Raw genomic sequence first — 21,997 nt, 5'->3', positions numbered from 1 at the left:
AATTAAAGTTTTTTTCTGGCATTAGAAATTTTATAGGCCTTCAATTAATTGTTATGATGATATAGAGGGTATAAATAATAGCTTCAACAGTTTTCCTCGTTAAAAATGAAATTACAAGAGAGAGCAATATGGCTGCTTAATATTGAAACTATTAAAAAATATTGAAAAGAGATAGCTGCTATCTGGTACGTCTTTCCAATTATTAATTAATCCACACGCATAAATAAAAAAAAACGGACTTTATGTAGTTGTAATCCTTAGATCATAGTCTTTGTTCAAAAAAAGTTTTATAGTGGTTTGCAATTTAGAAAAATTAACAATTTTGCAGAACTCAAAAACAAAAGAAATTTTATTCATGAAGAAACGCCACATTTTTATTTTATGTACTATATCATTTATCAATTAGTTTTTGAAAAATGAATAATTTAAGCAAAAAACGGTTGGTTCCATACTTTTTATTCACCCTGTATGTGATTTTTTATGAAACTATTTACATAGAAAGATAGACAATAACAAATATCACGAATTATCTTAAATTCAAAGCATGAAAGGGGAGTTTTACGAGTTTTACTTAAAGATCACTCCATTTTCCGCCCCAAAAATTCGATCAAGAGTTTTCAAAAGCTGCACCTATTCCGACATTGTCTGGACTATTATATTGTTTATTTTTAATATTTAAGCTCTAGTAAACATATTTAAACCCCCTAGCTTCCAACTGTTTGAATCAAGAGACTGAGACACAATACATATCTATTCCCTTAGCTTCCTGAAGCTCCCGCCGCTTTCTAGGTTTATAGCCTTCGGTGTTATCTCACGGCGTTAACCGTTCGGTAAACACAACGTGAAATGTTTATAAGCGCAAGGTGCTCGAAAAACTACAACACCCCACTTTAAAGCATGTGTTATATCCGGTTATTCGTCCAGAGCTGAGCCTCATTTAAATTTTCGCCGAATCTCGGCCGTTCCCGCCTCAGCCTCGGTCCGACGGCATTCCTCTGCGGCACGGCCGTCTACCTAGTGAACCAAACATCATCAATCGGTCGGAGAGCTTGTTGGTGATCGGTCGCGCCAATGGTTTCGTTCGTGTTGTTCGTGCTTGTCATAACGACGGCCGGGGCCGAGCCCCTGGTCCGTACATGCGAGCCCATCCGCGTGGACATGTGCACCAACCTGGGCTACAACATGACGGAGATGCCCAACCTCGGCGGCAACGACATCCAGCAGGAGGCCGACTACACGCTCAAGTCCTTCTCGCCGCTGATCCAATACGGCTGCAGCTCGCAGCTGAAGCTGTTCCTATGCTCGGTGTATGTGCCCATGTGTACGGAGAAGGTGGCCAACCCTATTGGGCCCTGTCGGGGGCTGTGCGAGAGCGTGAGGGCCAAGTGCTACCCCGTGTTGAAGGGCTTTGGGTTCTCCTGGCCCGACGCCCTCAACTGCTCGCGTTTCCCCGTGGAGAACAACCACGAGCATCTGTGCATGGAGGGACCGAAGGACAGGGGAGTGGATGTGTTAGCCCCCGTCGACCCTGCCGTGCAGAAGTTCGACTGTGGGAGGAATTTCGTCAGGAATGATTTGGGGAATTGCGTGCCGGCTTGCGATACCAATCTCATGTTTGACGATTCGGAGAAAAACTTCGCAGAGGTGAGTAGCCCATTTTTGGGCACTTTCGAACAATGAAAAGGAAAAGGCAATGCAACTGGTTTGCCTTGTTGACAATCAAGGGTAAAAAGCCTTGCACTTGAGTTTGGAATGTTTTGTATTATATAAAAGTGTTTATGTGATGGTATTTATGAGTTGACACTTAACATTGGAAACAGCTACTGGCCAGTAGTTAATTTGCAGCTTCTTTGATATCTCACGATCAAAGAAACTAGTCCGATTTTTTACGCTCTGTTATTGGTGACACTTAATTAGAATTAACATTCAATAAATTCTTTTCAACGATCTTGACATTTTCGGAGGGCGTAGTGGGAAAATCAGTAGCTGAAGCCCATTCCATTAAAAAAACTAATTCATTAGATTCAAATACAATTATTTATTTTAGTATTTTACACTATATTATTTGATAAGAATAAAATGTACAGGTTGCGCCAGAACTCGCGCCCCAGAGAAAATTTTCAAGTAAGGTAAGATACAAAAAATGTTTAAAAAATTCTATCTGTCAAAAAATTTTGACATTTGACATTTTTTTATATCTATTTAATGATACTGATGATCTTGTATATGTTTTTTACAATTATTTAATAAAGGGACAAAAATTTTGCCAATAAAAGCCACAAATAACATTGAACAGAGTTACAATTTAGGATACAGCTTCCTTCTTTCCTCTTTTAATAGCCTATTGCAAAAAAACTTGGAAAATTATTTTTCCAATAGAAATAAATAGAGTCAAAGTGCAAACTTTAAACCCTCATAACTTCGAAATTTTTATAGATAAAATTTTTTTAACATTTTTTCCATATTCCTACCTTATATGGCATTTTTCTCTGGGGCGCGAGTTCTGGCGCACTCTGTATACTCCATTTTTATTTCTATGTCTAATTTAGTGTATCAACAAAAAAAAAAACATCGCATTTTAGATTATCACACTACGGTAGCAGTATCTTCAGTACGCTACTCTCTTAACTTTTTCATCTTTTGTAAAATTTTGTAATTTAACACTTTTTCCTCCTGGATTTTGCTGAAGAGGGTTTACCGAAACCAGTTCAATTTGGGTTTATTTTATCCCGGTTGGGTCGACTTCGATTTTTAATCTCCACTTCATAAAACAGACTACGTTTTTTATCACTTTAATTGGCGCCATAATAGGATTTGTTATTTTTAGTGCTTATTTATAACGAAAGGAAAAATAATACTTGATCTATCCTCTCGACTGGAAGCAAGAAAATTTAACAAATTCTTTATTGGCGAAGGTTTCCAAAAGCAAAATTATGAATCCATACAATTTTTACCGTAGAAGACTTTCTGTCACTCTTTCTTTGTCCATGTAGTCTGTCCACACTGTGATTTGAATGATAAATTAAATTGGAGATTGTATTTTTGTTGCAAGGTTTATTGTTTCTTGTTGTTTTCTTTTTTTTTTCGGTGTCTCTACTTCAGTCAATAATAGCTTCTAATAAATTTAATCATGAGGGGTTGCTTCAAAACTGGCCCTTTTAACTCTGTACAAATTACTATCATTTCCGGTGGATTTTAATAGCCTGCTCCCACACCCGGGCCATCAAGCTAATAAATTATTTTGTATGTTTTGTGCCCTTTGTTAGCCTTGGCCCTTTGTTGCAGGTGTGGGTGACCGTGTGGGCAATGATTTGCTTCGTGATCAGCTTAGCCTCGGCCCTGACATTAACAATAGGCGGAGGCCGCGTGAAAGCGCGCCCTTTGATCAGCATAGCTCTTTGCTACTGCATGGTGAGCGCCGGTTGGGCCCTTCGGATGTTCTCCGGTCGAATGTCGCCTTTTTGCCCTCCTGAAGACGGTCTTTCTAACGTGAACTGCGCCTTCGTCTTCCTTCTGATCTACTATTTTGGAATGGCAGCCAATGCTTGGTAAGTACACTATAATTGGAAATTAATTCCAATTTCATGCAAATTTCATGGCGGTCGGTACCGTGAAGCAACACCGCGCTTACCACTCGATTACGGCGAGTTCTGTGTCCCCTTAAATCTCCGATGAACCCAACGAGATTGGAATTACATTCCGAATGCTCGGAGAGGGGCACGGGGCTCACGTTTTCTCCTTTCTTACCTGCCAGACTGCTATGACAGGCCGTTCCACCGTAATTTATAACTCGAAGACCAAAGTGGTCGTTACCAAAAAAGAAATATTAATAATTCCTTGTAATTTATACTTTATGGGGTCTTCTTCGACTGTTTATTTACACAACCACACTAATTGCCTGCTACACTAAATTAAATATTTAATGACGAGGGGGCATTATGACCCAGCGATCGATTCGATCACAAAACTTAATTATCTTACGATCACAAAAAATGATCAAAGTTGAGCAACAAATGCGGTGCGAAAATTTTGACACTTGTCAGGATTGGAGTTTAGGCTAAGCTTCTTATAGGAAACGCATCGACAATGACATGGGATACAGGTAGAAAAATTCGGATTTTGACTTACAACACGAAAATTTAAGGTGAACGTTTATGGTTTTTACAGTACACTTGTTACCTTATGGCAAATAATGTAATAAAAACTGCTTTTAACGAACTTGACCAATATCGCGAACATTTTCAGAAGAGAAAGAAAGAAAAAGTGTTTGTTAATAGTTTCATTAAAACTCCCGTTTTTCATTATTGGTCATCAATAAACAAGTTGTTAAAGGTAATCAAAAGTTTGTGGCGTTTTGACGGCTTTCTTATTTATTTCATAAATTGTAGTCGTATTTGATTAATGATGCAAAATCATTTCTAAAGTTCAACTAAGGTCATGCCAACGTCATTTATCATTCTAATACTGGAAAATTATTTTCTTTTTTATTTCTAATGTTAAATGAATTTAGAAGAAAAATCGTAGACCATCTGTCAAAATGTGAATCCATTTTTGTGATATATTTTCATATTTTTTAACAAGTTAATGTATGATGATTACATCAAATGCACTAACACTAATACTCCTTTGTGAAATGGTCTTAATCAATTGACCAAAATGTAATATACAGGGCGCGTCAAAACTCGTGCCCCAGAGAAAATTTTTAAGTAAGATACCAGGAACATGGAAAAAAATTAAATATTATTCTATCTATTTAATGATACTGATGATCTTGTATATGTTTTTTTACAATTATTTAGTAAAGGTACAAAAATTTTGCCAATAAAAGCCACAAATAACATTGAACAGAGTACAATTTAGGATACAGCTTTCTTGTTTCTTCTCTTAATAGCTTGTAGCAAAAAAAAATGGAAAATTATTTTTCTAAGAGAAATAAATAGACAAAGTGCAAAATTTAAACTCTCATAACTTCGAATTTTTTTAACATTTTTCCATGTTACTAGTATTTTACCTTACATGACATTTTTCTCTGGGGCGCGAGTTCTGGCGCATCCTCTGTATACACCCCAAAATTATCGCATAACATGTGATGTTTATACATGTAAAGTTCGAACTTTAACTTATTTTTTTTGTGTTGTCTTTCCGAGAATGAAATTGTATGAAATCCATATTGCACATATCAACATAAGGAGTTACAGTCATTGATTGATCGCTCAGAAGTATTGTGGTAAACGAGATGGTTCTGCAATGTTGCAAACAGTCAACAAAAATTAACACAAGCAGTGCGAAAATCAATTATCATTCCAAACTACTGTTGAAATCTTAAAGATTAAATGTAGTTTATTTATATGAAATGTTTGCAGACCAAAATCTGTTGCATGATATTGATCTGTTGAAGTACAAAAAGACCACGTTCAAAACTTCAAGTGCGATTTTGACAAAATCTTTTCAATATTAAAACCAATATTAAATTCAGCTTTCTTCTCTCAATGTTGTCTACTTTGTTGCACTATGACCGAGATTGCAGCCATAATTGACATGTTTATGGCACCTCGGGGCCAATTGCCATAAATGTTCTCCGAAGTTAAATGGCTACAAATGGGCTATATTATTCAATTATTATGGGACCGGACGGGGTAAAAAGTCTATGACTTGAGAACTTTAAAATGAATTTGATTTTGTTTTATTAGTTAAACTGAATCCAATAAATAAATCGCCTTGCAATCACATATTTTGCTCACTTTCGCGACTATTTAATAGTTTTATAATGTTAATAAATCTCTCCGTTGCGTGCCATAAACGCACTTGAGTCGTTACGTATGCTATAAACGTCTTATGGAAATCTATCGACATGTTTAGTGCTCCATTACTATCCGGATTGTTGTTTAAAAACGTGAATTTATTGTACGTGTCGTGGGTTACTCCCGGTCAGCGCGTATTGGAATTGACAACATCGGTCGGCGAGTGCACCCTTGCGGCGATCCCGAATCGCTCGAATGCACCATAATTGCGTTTATGGTACGGTTCGCACGCGAATTGGCTTGTTTGATTTACCATCCGGTTGAATAAAGCCCGTCTTGGGTGCGTTCCATCGCAGAGCTTTCTAACAAGTGTAAAATATTCATGGTTGGTTTTTTGCCCCCCGACTTTAACAAGGCGTTAAGCAGGTACGTTCTCAACAGGTTGTCCGTGGCGTCTCTAACAATGATTTGTTGTCCGGTCGGCCCCCGATCCTATCTCTTCACGCAGCATCGTTATTTAAATGTCTCGGTGCGGCTTTGTTGGGCCACGGCTTTGTGGCCGATGTGTCTTTTATGTTAAACGCTTTCGTCGTTTTTCCCTCTTCGGAACTGTTAATTGGATTCTTGTTTAATGCAGATTGGGTCCAATGCGCGTACGAGGAAAGTACGTTTACCTCGTGCTAGGGAGTTATCCTGCTGAGAGAACCAATCACGTGTCAAAACCGACCGCTCGTTTATCATCACGATACCATCGGTAAAACGAAGCTGTCGGACTTTTTTCAGCCCTCACTATTAATTAGCCAGAAATGACGACTTACAACTTTCGAATGACAGCGAAATCTGCATTCGATCGCGCAAAGAAATAAGCATGCAGAGTAATTGAAAATCTAAACTTTTTTTTACCATCTTCTTATCCGAGATACATCTAAAAATCAAAAAGTTGTGTCGTGGACAACAGATGTTTAATATGCTCTTCTCGGAATTCTGCCTCTCTAATTTTTCATCTTGACTGAAGCTTTTTACCTTTTCTTTTCAATCTCGCCAACTGCTCATCAATGTTATTAACAATTTATCCAAGATGATTTTATTTCTTGTTGTTATTCATTTCAGCAGCTAGTAAAATATGTTGATCAGTTTATAAAGAGATTATTACAACATGTTCGAGTTGAAGCATTTTAAAAATCTACATCTACAGGTTGTGGCTATAATTATGTAACTCTTCCATTTGTAATTTCAAGTGATTCGTTATTTGGAATGACGTTAGCTCCACATTAGGTTGCACGAGCTAAGCCGGCTATAAGTCTTCTCGAAAAAAACAATACCTTCGAGCAACGAATTAAAAAATAAAACAACGGTTGAGAAGAAATTTTTATGTCTCAATTTAGAGCACCCGCAGCGTAAATTGCTTTGCTAAATTTAATTTTTCTTGAAACTATTTTTCCGAAAAGTCGATGAATAACGACAAAAAATTTAATTTTGTTTTTAATGTTTTGATTACAATGGCAAAAATTCAACAACAAATTCATCAACTAATTTCAGTAGATAAAGTAGTCTTTTATCGTCTAAACTAGAGAAATAAAGTAATTTTTATCTACTGTTTATATTTTATCAACTAATTTTAGTAGATAAAGTAGTGTTTTATCGTCTAGTGAAATAAAGTAATTTTTCTCTACTGTTTATATTCAAGAAATTCTGGTAGGTGAGTATAAAATAAAACGAAATATTATACACGACGATAAAGATTGTTTATCTACTCGTGAAAAAAGTCCACTCGTGACTTCGTCACTCGTAAACCTAACTTTTGCACTCGTAGATAAACAATTTCTTTATCGTCTATAACAAATAACTATATCTTTTTAAATTTTTGACCAATTATTTATCAAAAAGTTAGTGGATCTGTAAACAGAAAAGAGTAAGAAAAAATAAGAATAACAACATTCATTATGTAATTTAAAAAACATAATTATATCTATTCAAATTTTTGATCTAAAAAATCTCAGATTTAGGTATATTACTTACACAAATTAATGAATAAAAACAAGTTTTTTCATTTGACAAAAAAGTATTATTTGTATTCATTTTTTAAAGTCCCTCCTATTTGTGTAATAAAGTAGCCTTTGAATCTGAAAATAAGTTGGCGAGACTGATAAATAGAGACAAAAGATATAAGCCATTTAATTTTATAATCAAAGGCCACTCTGGCCAAAAATTGTATTGGAGATATAGGTATGTTAAGATACTGACTATCAAATGAACTGTTATCTAATACGTAATTTTTTGTAATTATTTATGGTTTTGACATCGATATTTGGAATTTTCTAAAAATAAAACTACTTTATGCTTTTTCCATCGATATAATGTTTTATATATTATTAAAATCATCAAGAAATGTTAAATTAAATTTTTGTATTTTCATTATTGGGTCCAATGTTGTTTTATTAGTGTATTTATTACTATTAATTTTTATTTTCATTATTTCTTCCCACATATATCATACTGCATAAATTTCACATTTTTGCTGAAAAGCCGACTTATTTATTCGAAATAGAGAAACTTTGAAACGAGAAATAAGGACTTGTCATTAATTTTAATCATCGTATCCAATTAATTTTCACATTTTATCGTTTTATATTTTTATTTGGCTACATCTACATTGTAAAATAATTCGACATTGGAAAAAGCAGTTCCTATAATAAATAATACACTAAAGCTGCCGCATTCCTATTCTTGTTTTTACAGCTTCTCTGTTTTCCTGTGGTTGTTGTGGTTTCCCTGAGTATTATCCTTCCAGACTGTGGTAACAATAACGTATCACGAGTGCAATTTCTAAAGGAATCTGTTCTCGGATTACTTCTCGTGACTCACTATTATTTGATATTTGTTAAGTGAAGCAAGTTTCAAATATTTGTACAGTTTTTTTTATCAAATTAATGGTAAAATCGTCTGAGAAAATATATTTACAAGCGATATAAACCCGTCCGACGCGCTTATTTATTTTAGCCCCCGCCTACCGTATAATGGCCGTTTATAGCCACCGTTTTAGTGCCACTGTAAACAATTTTCTCGTCCGGTCTGTTTGGAAAAGGGTCGCTCTTTTGACAGTTCAATATTTACCATCGGCCAGCTAACGAGCAGCATCTGCCCCTACTTGAATTCGTCCAGTCATCGCATCCAATAACCTACCTCGCTTTCACACTCGAATCTAGCAAAACGTGAGATTTGGGCATAAAATCCGTCCATTTCCGCCAGATTCACGTCCCCACGCAAGCGAAAATAAATATTTAAAAGAGGAAAAAAATAAATGCTGCACAGGCCATGTGTTCGCCGCTATTCCATCACGTCGACACCTCAGACATATCTTCGGAGTTAATGGGGAAAGGACGGACAGATCGGACGTGCATTAGTGCCTTGTAAACGTAATCTAGTTAAGAATGAGTCAGGTAAGAATTCGAAGGCGTTCGAAGTGAGTTGCCCGTTGCGTTGCAGAACAATGGAGCATCTTATTAACTCGACGAGATCGTTTGTTTTGGTCGTGTTTTGTTGCTTTCCCTCCAGCCAACTGTATCTCGTAAATCTGCTTTCAAACACCGCCGAGATCTGTTTTGAATGCCGCATGGAAAGATACCAAATGCAGATTCCACTACAATGCCCTTGTTATGCCACCATACCATGCCAAAATCCACGCCAAAACCATTTGAAAAACAAGAACACCTACATGTAGTGACATAGTATTTGCAATGATACATTGCATAATAGTTTTTTTGAACTAAATTTTGTGATTACTATCTTTAGTTATTACTTTTGTACATACTTAATTTTTATCACTCTATTATGATTTACAAAAATTTAAAAATGGAAGAATTGATGATACAGGATGGTTCAAAAGTGTCGGACCATCTCTTGGGAGGTGCTAAAGGACATCCAACCAAGTTTTTATGGCAAAAAATGTTTGAGCCTTTTTTCACGAGATATAGCTCTTCAAAGATTAGATTTTGGGTCGTTCAGATCAGGTATTCTTGAATGTAGTTAGCAGAAACGGTAGATCTTGCAACATTAAAAAAAAAAATAAGCAATTTGTGTCTTATGGTGTAAAAAACATTTAACGAACTAGCAAATTCAACAATAAATTAAATTCAACAAATCTAGTTCATTTTTATGCTTAGTTTTCTACAGATTTATCAACATGAAATTATTACCTAGGATTTGACCTTTTAGAAAGATTACGTTTTTCATGTTGTTTGCAACTAGAATTTACAGAAGTAATTTTGAATTACCCATTGTTGTTGACGGTTGATGTATTTTGTCAACCCGCAGTCAACTATCAATTGAGTTATCCATACAAGCTGACAGGTGATTTAACCTAAATTTTTGACACTAGTTACGATATTTTTTGTTTGTCACCAAAAATAAACATACTTACGAATATCCCTAAATCCTAGGTGGTAATGTTTTGTTGATACGACAATATCACCATTCGAGATCCGATACTTTTGTATGTACAGTGGCGGTCATTGAAAAGTAATACACTCAAAATTTAAAAAATTGCATAATGTAATTTTTTCGTCGTGATTGTCAGTGTCACTGAAAACGTCACTTTGTACAGAAATCTATTTTTATTACAAGATTAAGGGACAATGTTCCTATACGAGTCATCGTAGAAGAAATAAATGTGAACAAAATGACTGTCCTTAAAGCAAAGAAGAAGATTCTAGTGACATTTTAAACATGACAGTGATTGTCAGTTTTAAGGGAAAATTTACAAAGCCAAATTTTTTTATTTGTCAAGTGTATTACTTTTCAATGGCCGCGACTGTACTCTAATTTAATACTCATAACGTGCCTGTGGCCTATCCTTTTGAAATTGATCTTTTTATAATTAAGTTGTAAACATTGCAACACAGAGGAAATACAAATGATCACAAGTGTCATACCTTTTGTCTCTATTATTTATTGTTGCCAATTTAATGTTTCAGTTACAGGCCACCTTGATCAAAAATTTGTAGCCAGCTAACAAAATGACAAGAAATCAAAATAATTGTAAAAATTGTACAATTGGGGACACGGAATCCTGGGCAGTCTTTTATTGTCATTTTAAAAAATGTTAATGTAAATGCATTTTTGCCGTCAATATGATTGATATTAAAAAAACTGTCAAATTAACTTTGACATACATCAATTTTTGGAAAATGTCAGCTGTATCAGTTTTAAAAAAATCTCGAGCAATAGCTTTTATTCAAAGAGGGATGTGCAGCGGCAAGTGACTTTGGGGATTCCAAAAAGTACGGTGAATTTGATCGTACAGAAATGGAGACAAGCATTAAAAGCTTGGTTATGAGTACCTAAGGTATAGTTTAGAAGTTTTGACAACTGAATGACACATCTGTCCAGTTTTCTGTGTCCCCACTGTACTGCTGGCATTATTGTATCGGAAAATTAACACCAAAAATATATTACTAGTGCAATGGATTTAAAGCCCATATATAAAGTTCAATACTTTTTTTAGAAATAGCAACCTGAAAACCACTAATAAATGTCAAAATTTTCTATTGTGAAAAAGAAATTGTCTCATTACTGGATATTTTCAACGCTTTGGTGACATGAGCATCCGAGAAAAATTATCTAAATAAGAGGTCTTAAAATAGATTCGTGTGGTACGCCGCGATATAAATAATATTGATTTTCCTTATCATAATCGGTACTTAATGCACAATTATTTGATAAAAGCCCTAACCTTGTCGATTGATCTAATTATGTATTCATCGTCGTAAAATTAGATTTCAAATGAAACTGAGCCAAAGCGTGAAAAAGGCCCAACCTCCCTAGCGAGTTATTGACTCAAATAATTTGTTTTCAGTTCAGTGACTCGTCCGTTACCCCTTTTTCCCAATAAGTCAACAGAAGTCAATAGGCAGGTGACTGCCAAATCAAATATTTGAAGCTGCTTGAATTATCTTTACTTAACGATGTGTTTGACACCTTGTGTGTAGACCAATGCTAATTAAATCCCATACTTAATTGGATGATAAAGTCGCCGTCAAAGCCTCTTATCACTCATATTAATTTTTTCGCGAGTGAATTGAAGCCACTTGAATTGTGGTTATCAAAATCGGCTTGCTTTGATGTACATACATACTTCCCATGGGAGGTCGCCTAATTCCATTTTTGATTTGTTATTCTATTCCAGGTGGGTCTGTTTATGTGCTTGGTGGGTCGCACGTGTGGGACTTTCTTGGCCTCCGGAAAAGCTCCGCAGCTTGGGATCGATATTGCATGTGTGTGCTTGGGGCTTGCCGGCAGCGCAGACTGTCGCCGCCTTGGTGCGGAGGGATGTGGACCCAGACGAACTCACTGGTAAGTCCAAGTGACACCCTTCGGACGCCCTACTGACTGATATTACCCGAGAACTAGTTTTTGCGGCTTCTTCCTGTCGATGGAGCTATTAGCACCGCTGAAAATCGCACGGAATGTCGAATGTGGCGTTTTAACGCATGTTTGGCGCGTCTGCCGTTTTTGCCGTCAAGAGTAATCTTTATCTCGCGCCTGGAGGCCGACCAGTAATTGGACAGACTTAAATGAACAGAAATTGATTCACTTATACAGGGTGAACCAGGGGTGCGTGCATGCTCAACAACTTTTTTTCTATCGAAGTTATCGACATGTTTTTTTTTTAAGGATAGATACAACAATGAGGCACATTATAAAAATATTTCTATTCATATACAGGGTGTTCCAAATAAGATACAGAAACTAAGTTCTGTTTTTTTTAAATGAAAACCTTAATTTTTTATTACATTTCTGGATTCGCCACTAAGTTGTCAATATAACGCACCTTGGTTTCTTAAACTTACCTGCAATAGTTTTTGACTTATGCCAATTTATGTGTCAAAATTACATCGTACATAGACCCACAAAAAATTCATAACTTCAAAATTATTCAAGATAATTTAACCAACTTTTTTCCTGTTGATTCCTTAAGCTTTAGCGCGTCTTCTGAGATAAAGGCAAACTCCGAGTCGATGTTCCATCGCGTACTACGATTTTTTGAAAATGACAAAATACAAATGGCAATAACTCGACTTTTTCAAATACAATACTCTATATTTTATTGCATCATTGCATGGCATTTTTTTATGAGCTCTTTGTCGATATAGGATTTATGGGGTCCACTTTGCAAAATTTATCGGATTTTTGCAAAATAAGTAATGTTGATGTTTTTTTTCTGAAAAAAAGAAATCGAGTAGGCCGCACATCTATGCAATTCTGAAAAAAATGTGTTTCAATAAAATGAAATTGTAATAGAAACAGGAGTACATCACAATAAAGGAAACAATTTTAGTAATCTTTACAACAATAGGAAAGAATGATTAACAGAAAACAATGTGAAAATTTTGAGAAAAGGTTACTTATAAAAACTGTTCAAATAGGTCACCGTCATGTTCCACACAAGCTGCTAGTCTTTTACTAAATGAGCTCCGAACTCTAGCAAGCATTGCTCCATCAACTGAATGGAATGATTAGGATAAGATATTTCTGACGGTACATTTTGCTTGCTAATAAAGGATTTCTGTGATCTTCACCAATACAGGGTTATTCACGGGAGGGTTATTTCTGAATTTTTTTTGCCGCAACCAACAATACCAATCTCACAAACTACTAAATTAAATATGTTATTTCTTTAAAATTACAAATCAAAGTAAGTTGGATAAATTTGCCAGAAATGTCAGATTGACAGATAACCTATATTTAATCAAAATTCAACATATAAATTAGCAAGTTAAGTTAATATAAAAGGTGTTTGAAGTGTCTACCATCGACTTCTAAACATGCTCCTAGTCGGTTGGTAAACATAACAAAACATGTCGCATCGTTTGAGAGATATTTTTTTTACTATAATGTCACAGAGACAAGACTAATAACAGCTATCGTGGATTTAGTTATAATTATTTTCAAAATTTGAAATCAAGAAGTTGTTGCAATATGTATAATGGGTTGCGGCAAAAACAAATTCAGAAATAACCCTCTCGTGACTAACCTTGTACAGTAAACCATATACACTAATTCTTCACGAGTGAAATTCATTATTGACAATTAGATGTGTACAATTATGAAAAGTACACGAAAGTGTCAAATTTTACTACAGCAGCCTACTCGATTCTTTTTTTTTTTTTAGAAAAAACCATCAACATTTCTTATTTTGCAAAAATCGTACAAATTTTACAAAGTAAACCCCATAAACCCTACATCGACAAAAACTCATAAAAAATGCCATGTAATGATGCAATAAAATATAGAGTGTTGTATTTAAAAAAATCGAGTTATTGCCATTTGTATTTTGTCATTTTCAAAAAATCGTAGTAGGCGATGGAACATCGACTCCGAGTTTGTCTTTTTTTCAAAAGATGTGCTAAAGCTTAAGGAATCGACTGGAAAAAAATGGTTAAGTTGTCTTGAATAGTTTTGAAGTTATAAATTTTTTAAGCACGATGCAATTTTGACATATAAATTGGCATAAGTCAAAAACTATTGCAGGTTAGTCTAAGAAATCAAGGTGCGTTATATTGACAATTTAGTGTCAAAATCCAGATATGTAATAAAAAATTGTGGTTTTCATTAAAAAAAAAACAGAACTTAGTTGTGTATCTTATTTGGGACACCTGTATATGAATAGAAATATCTTTATAATGTGCCTCATTGTTGGGTCTATCGTAAAAAAAATCATGTCGTTAACTTGGGGTCACCTGTAGATATCCCGGATTCGCTGTTTTTGTGTGTAAATATTTTATACTATATCCTGTAGCCACGCCCCCTGGTCTTCTAATCCCCGATTGAAATCTTTAATAAATACCAAAGTGGCCGCATCTTGGTCTTGTTCTTTGTTGAAAGCGAATTACAATCAGATAAGGAGCATCAAAGTGACCCTTGGAACATTTTGTGGGTCGCTGGTTGTGTTCGTGATTAATGGTGCGGTGCGGTGCATTCACGGCCTACTCGACTGTCACCATCCTCCGGTTCGTAACAAGCGCGAATCGGCTCGCATGCAAAACAGCTGCCGTGATCTTGGGAGGCTTTGTCTGGACCGCGCGCCGCATTACTCACGACTTGTTGCGGCCCCCATGTTGAATAAATTTTGAGACAATCCAGACCAGGACCGGCTCCAATTAAAAAGACTCGGATTTAATTAGGAACGCGATTAAATCTCGCAACGGAATACCAGAACAAAGAGTTTATCGACGTGATCATCTTGCGCCGGATTAAGTACGATTTACATATGAAAATTCCCCAAAATCAACAATGGTTTGGTTTTACTTGACTGATTTTTTGACGTTAAAAAATAATAGGAGTATTAATTATTTTTTAAAATAATAACTCATTTTGCCACAGATGCGTCCTGATGTTGTCAGTATTTAACAATAATTATTATCAGGGTTGAATTAATGTTTAGGCATTACTAGAAATAATAGAAACTATCTAAACATGCACAGAGGAAAAATCGAGGATTTTAATGACGAACGCTGATATTTGTTGAATTTTTAGTTGTTGATAAAAATGTGAAATATAATTTTTCCTACGACCATATACGAAACTAGATCATAACGCACAATTACATATGCGCGAAAATTGGCAATATCGTACGACGTCAGAAACCTGTGCGATTTGTTTTCGCGCTGTGTGTTAGAAATCTAACGCACAATTCACACTCAAATGTTTTGTATTTTTTCATTTAACGTATTTTTTTTTGTTTCCATTATAAAAAATAAATCGTTATGGAAAAAAATTGTTCGTAAGAAAAAAATTATTTATGGTCGTAGGAAAAATAGTGTACAAAACTTGCAGGAAAGTGTCTAACGCACCCGCGGGATTGCTTGTACTCGGCTAACGCCTTGTGCGTAACTTTCCCGCTTGTGCGTTATTTATCACTTTCCGTGCTCGTTATGTAATATACTATTACAGACTTACCACATACATGTTTCATCAGTTGTTTTAATCGAAAAAATTAATTCTCTCCTAAAAATTATTAATCTGAGAAACGTTTGTATTATAATTAAGAAGTCGAAATAAAAAAGGCTGTAACTTCCAATGCGTAAATCGGCGAAATAGTATATTAAGCATCAAGAACGGTAAGGACATTTTACCGATCGAAGACAAATGTTGTCTGAGATCAGTAAGTCCTTAACGTTCGTGATGCTTATGACATTTTTTGTGCGATTGATTTTTGTTAGTTTTTTTTCAATAAAATATCTAAAAACTGTTCTAGAACGGGAAAGCATATTGCCGTTGTAAAACATTTTTAAATGCTTACCGACTTAGCAACAATAAACAAAATACTTACCGATGAGTTTGGGATTGCAACGAGTAAATACAACTTACTGTTTTGTAAACAGACGTGGTAAACAATTAAATAGACCTCAATCGCGCAAAAAAATAATTTAAAACATGTAACAACGCAATTTCTTTCAGAAACACTAAAAATTATAATTTGAAGTCAACAAAAAAACGACGAGTAGGTAAATCGGTAAATAAATTTTGTACTTACTCAGATTTTTTTTGTTTAGATTTTTTTCTGTTCTCAATTTGTTCTGTTCTCATTCTTGCCGGAAAGTAAATGGAGAGATTTTGAACTTTTTTTGTAAAATGCAAAATAGGAAATTTTGAAAATGTACTTCCATTTTTTTTTTTATTTTTCGACCATTACTGAGTTAACGAAAATGTTAATTTCATAAATTTCAAAATCGATTCCGCATACTATTTAAAAAAAAAACAAGTAAATATATCTCCAAAACAAATAAGAGTAGAAATTTAAAAAATGAGTACTTCATACAGCCAGTAGACGATAGAAATATTTTAACCATAAAATTTTGATAAAAAGTTTTTAAAATAATTCTTAGCGATTTTGTAATTAAATAAATTTAATCTTTGTGGATTTAAGTGTTTTTCGTCTCCAGGTAATAATAATTATTAATTAATCATCATTTTAAGAATTTGTGTTTGTGATATTTGTTTTTGATGGGCTTTCAATCTCGGTTTCTAATAATAAAGAGAGCGAAAAATCCAAATTTTTGTTAGTTTGTTTCCAAATTTTTAAAGAGTTTTTAATAAAATTCGTAGGTGGTTATACCTACCAGGTGAATAAAAAGTATGGAACCAAACATGTTTTGCTTAAACTATTTATTTTTTTGAAAAACTAATTAATGAATGATAAAGTACTACACAAATGTGATGTTTTATCAAGAATAAAATTTTTCGAAATTTTGTTTTGTTTTTGAGTTGTACAAAAATTTTTATCTTTTTTTTAATGGCAACCCACTATAAAACCATTTTTCTCATGAAGGTTACGATTTAAGATTTACAACTATCTACTTTATATTTAATTAAAAAAATAAATTTACATAAATTGCAATTTTGACAAAAAACGAATTGCTTAACTCAAAGTACGATCACATTTTTTATATTACTGTAATTTATATTAATTATTATTTTTTGGAATCGAATGATTAAAAAAACCGCTTGGTTCCATACTTTATATTCAACCTGTATCTATGTATATAATGTTAATAATCTCAATAAGTATGAATCAACACAATACACTTTTTTGAAGATAAATTTACAATTTTATTCAATTTACAATTTCATTTCTTTATTATGTAGTTGAAAAAATTTAAAGACAAAAAATTTATACCTATTTCAGTAAGAAAAAATTTTGTTTATTAATATTAATAATAATGGAAACATAACATTTTAATATAAATAATTACAAAGAAAAAAAATTACAATAAGAAAAAAAATATTTATAAAAATGCCGCTAATGTCAGCATGTTGCAAAACCTTAGTTGCACATATGCATTTCTCAGTGAATTCTTTTCATTTACTTATAATATTCTCAGATTTCTTCCGATTTTTGTTGATTGCGTCATGATTTCCTCTAATTTCCTCAATTTTGTGCACCGACTTTGTCTTAAAAAAGTCAAAAAGTGGCAGTGTTGAAAAAAAATTTTTGACTCTTAATTTCAGTTTTCAAATAATTCTCATTATAGACGTACTATATCTATAATATTGAAAAAAAATGGTAAATGGTGCTTCTTATTTTATTTTTTTACAGGGACCTGTTATATCGGCAACCGCAACTCGGCGACACTCCTCGGCTTGGTGCTCATCCCTGACTTCATCTACTTCATCCTAGGCATCTTCTTCCTCATCCTAGGCTGCGTGCGCGTGATCCGCAAGCCGCGCCCCTCAGCCGCGGCACCTTTAACCGCAGCGACACCTCGCAAAGAGAGCGATTTCCTAGGCGCAGTTTGCACCCTCTACGCCATCCCCACGTTCTGCGTCATGGCCAGTATCTACTACGAGTACAATAACCGCGACCAGTGGCTCAACCGCGAATCCAAACCAGCTTTGTGGGCCTTTCTTTTGCGCCATCTCATGTCACTTTTCATAGGAGTTAGTACTGTTTTCTGGATTTGGTCGATGAAGACTGTGACGGCGTGGAGGGCGGTTTTGCGGCGTTTGGGCCCCAGGAAACAACTGCCGGTGAAGGTACAGACTATGCCGGTGTTGAGGTACGTCCCGGCGCACCCCGTGCCGAGTACTTTGAGTACGAGTAGTAGACACTCGACGAGATCGCATCCGCACCGGAAGCCGAGACTGCACCATATCCGGACTGGAGGGGAGACTGTTATTTGAACAAAATGACGGAAAAGAAAATAAAAAGATCTCTGTAATTTAGCGACTTTGAGGGTTAATCAAGTTAGCTCTTTTCAAGTCCGATTTTGTAAATATTCTGTGATCGGTGCGTTGATTCATTTGTTTATCCTGGGATTTACGTTTTGCCATAACAGCTCATTCTGTGTGTATGAAAACAAACACGTGGCCGATTTATCGACAGATGTTTCGGCTTGGGTGTTGGTCTTGTAGACTCTTGCTCTTGTAAGATATCGAAAAGATACTTTGTTTCCCTTCATAAGTCATAGGAGAGGGTCCTGATAGACTTCGACTTCATTATTTCATTATTTTACGCATCTCATGTTCCATTTTTTTCCATTAAACGTTGTATTCCTTGTAAATGTGCCTTGAACGGATGTACATAAAAGTGCCATTGTGTAGTATGCTATCTAAAGCGGGGGATAAATCGAGGAAACGCCTTCTGCCAAATCACTCTCATGACGGTTTGTCGATTAATCCAGCGTTTTTTTTTCAGAATTTTTAATATTTTTTTATTTTTTCATACGATTTTTTATACAAATCTTTATAATGTACTTGTAATTATATTTATTTAGTTATAGTGAGTGTAAAATTGTTTTAAATATTGTGATACGTTTTTTGAATATTTGTAGATAGTCAATAAAACACAAAAAAATATAATTGTTTGTTTTTGCCCGACTCAGTTTGACTAAATATATTTGGTAATACATATTCGATTAAGTGAATTGTTTTTCGTTGATATTTCTTGAAAAAATCTTATTTATTAATGATTTTATTGCATTTCAAGGGTTTGAGGTATGCAACCAGTAATACTAGCGTCTTGTGTTAAAATATCTTGATTCAAGTTAAACTACCATAATAGTAGCAAAAGCATTTACTTGTTACTATTTAAAACTGCTAAATACCTGACATCTGTTTGGATCTAAACTCGTAATAAATCACCTTGTCAAGTTTGATAATGTAGCTTTATTTAACAAGAAATCGATAATTTTATATAAAAGCTCATGAACATATGTTTTTGTTTTATCGCCTTTGATATTAGATACATTTAAACTTTTTGCAACATTGTCTTCAATAGAAATTATGCTTGAACAATACTTTGTATTATTTTTTCTTATTTTCTTTTGGGCCTCTTGGTGTCACAAATAAAAAAAATCTAGTAAATAACTAAAGTAACAAAATAGTAAAAGTTATTTTATGCTTAAACAAGATAGCCTTTGTTAAAACATTGTATTTTTTTAGTAATTCTTTATTTATTTCTGAAAAGCAACTGCTTGAGAAAAATTGTATCATTAAAATAAGCTGGTTTAAAATCTCACAACTGAAACGTTTTACTTGTATTTATATAACGAATGCTATTTGGCTTTTTTTGTAGTTGTGCAATAATAACACTATAAGCGAAATTACTTTTCTAACAAGCACAGTTAATTTTTGGTACCAGTCTTAAAACACGCCATTTGATTTATAACTAGTGATAAAAATAAAAAACTTTTAACACGTCACATTTTTGATTAATATTTTTTTTTGATAAAGGTTAACCTAGAGTATTATTATCGGAAATAAATTTAAATTTAAACCTTTACTACTGATTTGTAATTGTAAATCAAAAATCAATTTATTTTCCGTTTAAGCAATCAATCCTTTATGTATCTAAGACAAAAGTGCCCTAAAATAAGTTTTTCGAAAATCTGGGAAGAAATTTTCGTAGGACATCAAATCTGGAAAGTGATCCGTAATGAAGTTTTTGCTTAAAAATTAAATACCTTAGAATTAGCTGTTTGAAACCAAAAAAGTGTGTAAGTTTACAGATTTCTTGTCAGTAATAGATATGAAAATTATTCTTTATTAATCTGAAAACTATTGGAAAAATGTAAAACACCGAATGTTTCTAAAACTGCATATTTCGATTTGATTTCTTTGTATAAAACTTAAGGACTGGACGTGATAAACAACAGCATTTTCATCAAAATATCAGTGCCAAACAAGTATTAAGGTATATATTATGGAATTCAACAATGATGGGCAACTTCTGCAGGTATCTGCAAAAGGAAGACTTTACTCATCATAAAAAACAAAATTTTTGAAAATAATTTTTTGTTAAATTTGTGTTTAATTTATTGTCTAGTGTTCCATTTTGTGTAGTTTAAAATTAAAATTGGTTTAAAACATTTTTTTTTAATTTAGTCAGTTTAATTTCAGTCTATATCGTGAATATGAGTGATTAGTGATTACTTTGATCACTGATTACTTTGAGCACTCTTTAAAGATGAAAACAAAAATAACAAAAAAACCTTACGTGATGGAGAACTTTGGTGATCATTTTTAGGTTTTTTGAACAAAATTCTCTAGGTGTAATTAATTAGGTATTTTTATCAATGAAAAAATATTGAACTTCTTATTGGATCTTCTTGGTATGGAAACGATAAACAAAAACACCAAACACCAAACTTTTATTTCAAACACAACGCGTTTCAACCACAAAGTGGTCATCCTCAGGTGAGAATAAAAACTACTAATTTAACAATGTTAATGCCTTATATACTAATTTTTCCGACTTTCACTTTCCCTACTCCCAACTAACAAGTAGAGAGCCGTTGTCTAAGCTTATCTCTATTTTTAAATATTTAAAGACTCAAGAAATTTACAATTATTGACTACCCTAATAATTATTACATTAGTTTCATCGATTCTATTGTCTTTTTCAAAAATATGTTGGACCACACTTGATTTTTCAAATCTGTTATATCTTAAATGAGCTATGTGTTCTTTAAACCTAGTGTTAACTGATCGGCGTGTTTGCCCAATATATTTTTGATCACAATCTTTACAATTAATTTAATAAATCCCCGACTTTTCTAAAGGTCCCACTTTATCTTTAAGATTACCAAGTTTTTATTCTCACCAGAGGATGACCACTTTGTGGTTGAAACACGTTGGGTTTCAAATAAAAGTTTGGTGTGACGGGTTTAATTGTGTTTTTGTTTAAAAAATATTGAAAAAATTATAAATTATATTATTAGTTATAATATTCATTTTAATATTCAGTTAGCTGTATTAATTAATTCAAAAAAATTAGCTCAACTCATAAAAATAGTCGATATTTCATATTATCTATAATATTTGGTGGATGCGCCGGGATAAACTAAACCTATCTTTACTTGGAATTAGTTGTAAACAGTTATCTTGCTGTTATTAGACTGCAATAAAGTGACTAATGAAGACTGAAATAGACTTTAAATGTTTTCATTAAAGTAAAATTTAGCTATAATCCATCAACAAAACTGAAAGCAGTCTCTTCGCGTGTCATAAACTCTGCTAACTCCTCGCAATTAAGTAGAAACAATGCGCCCTAACTGCGTCACTCAATTTTCCGTAAACAAAGCGACCCCTTTAAGCTTCCACTTTCCTGATCCCGTGACGTCATTCGCGACTGTGACCCAGTTTTCACTCGTCTGTAGTTTCCCTGTCCCGAATTCCCGCGCGTCTGATCCAACTCCCAAGTAATACGCAAGCGTCCACCTCTTGTTTATCGACTGATTCCAATTCACGGCAATAGT

At 33.9% G+C, this 21,997-nt stretch overlaps 1 protein-coding gene across 1 annotated transcript; it reads left to right on the top strand.

Moving 5' to 3' along the window:
- The first annotated feature begins 1,029 nt into the window (after positions 1–1,029).
- On the top strand, positions 1,030–19,042 carry LOC123016393 (frizzled-4-like). Its single transcript, XM_044416761.1, has 4 exons — positions 1,030–1,644; positions 3,286–3,548; positions 11,926–12,092; positions 17,839–19,042. Exons 1-4 carry the CDS (start codon positions 1,072–1,074, stop codon positions 18,420–18,422), a joined length of 1,587 nt encoding a protein of 528 aa, XP_044272696.1. The 5' UTR covers positions 1,030–1,071; the 3' UTR covers positions 18,423–19,042.
- The last annotated feature ends 2,955 nt before the right edge of the window (positions 19,043–21,997 follow it).

The sequence above is a fragment of the Tribolium madens genome, unplaced genomic scaffold, assembly GCF_015345945.1.
Source record: "Tribolium madens isolate multiple individuals breed KSU strain unplaced genomic scaffold, Tmad_KSU_1.1 Scaffold_1;HRSCAF=32;Tcas5.2_LG8, whole genome shotgun sequence".
Lineage (NCBI taxonomy): Eukaryota > Metazoa > Arthropoda > Insecta > Coleoptera > Tenebrionidae > Tribolium > Tribolium madens.
This window is presented reverse-complemented; position numbering and strand designations above follow the sequence as displayed.

What these genes read in the sequence shown, in the direction of transcription:
- LOC123016393 (XM_044416761.1), top strand. Translation starts at nt 1,072, where the DNA reads ATGGTTTCGTTCGTGTTGTTCGTGCTTGTCATAACGACGGCCGGGGCC. An exon ending in CGGAGAAAAACTTCGCAGAG is followed by an intron (nt 1,645 to 3,285) that starts GTGAGTAGCCCA and finishes CCTTTGTTGCAG; the next exon opens with GTGTGGGTGACCGTGTGGGC. An exon ending in GGACCCAGACGAACTCACTG is followed by an intron (nt 12,093 to 17,838) that starts GTAAGTCCAAGT and finishes ATTTTTTTACAG; the next exon opens with GGACCTGTTATATCGGCAAC.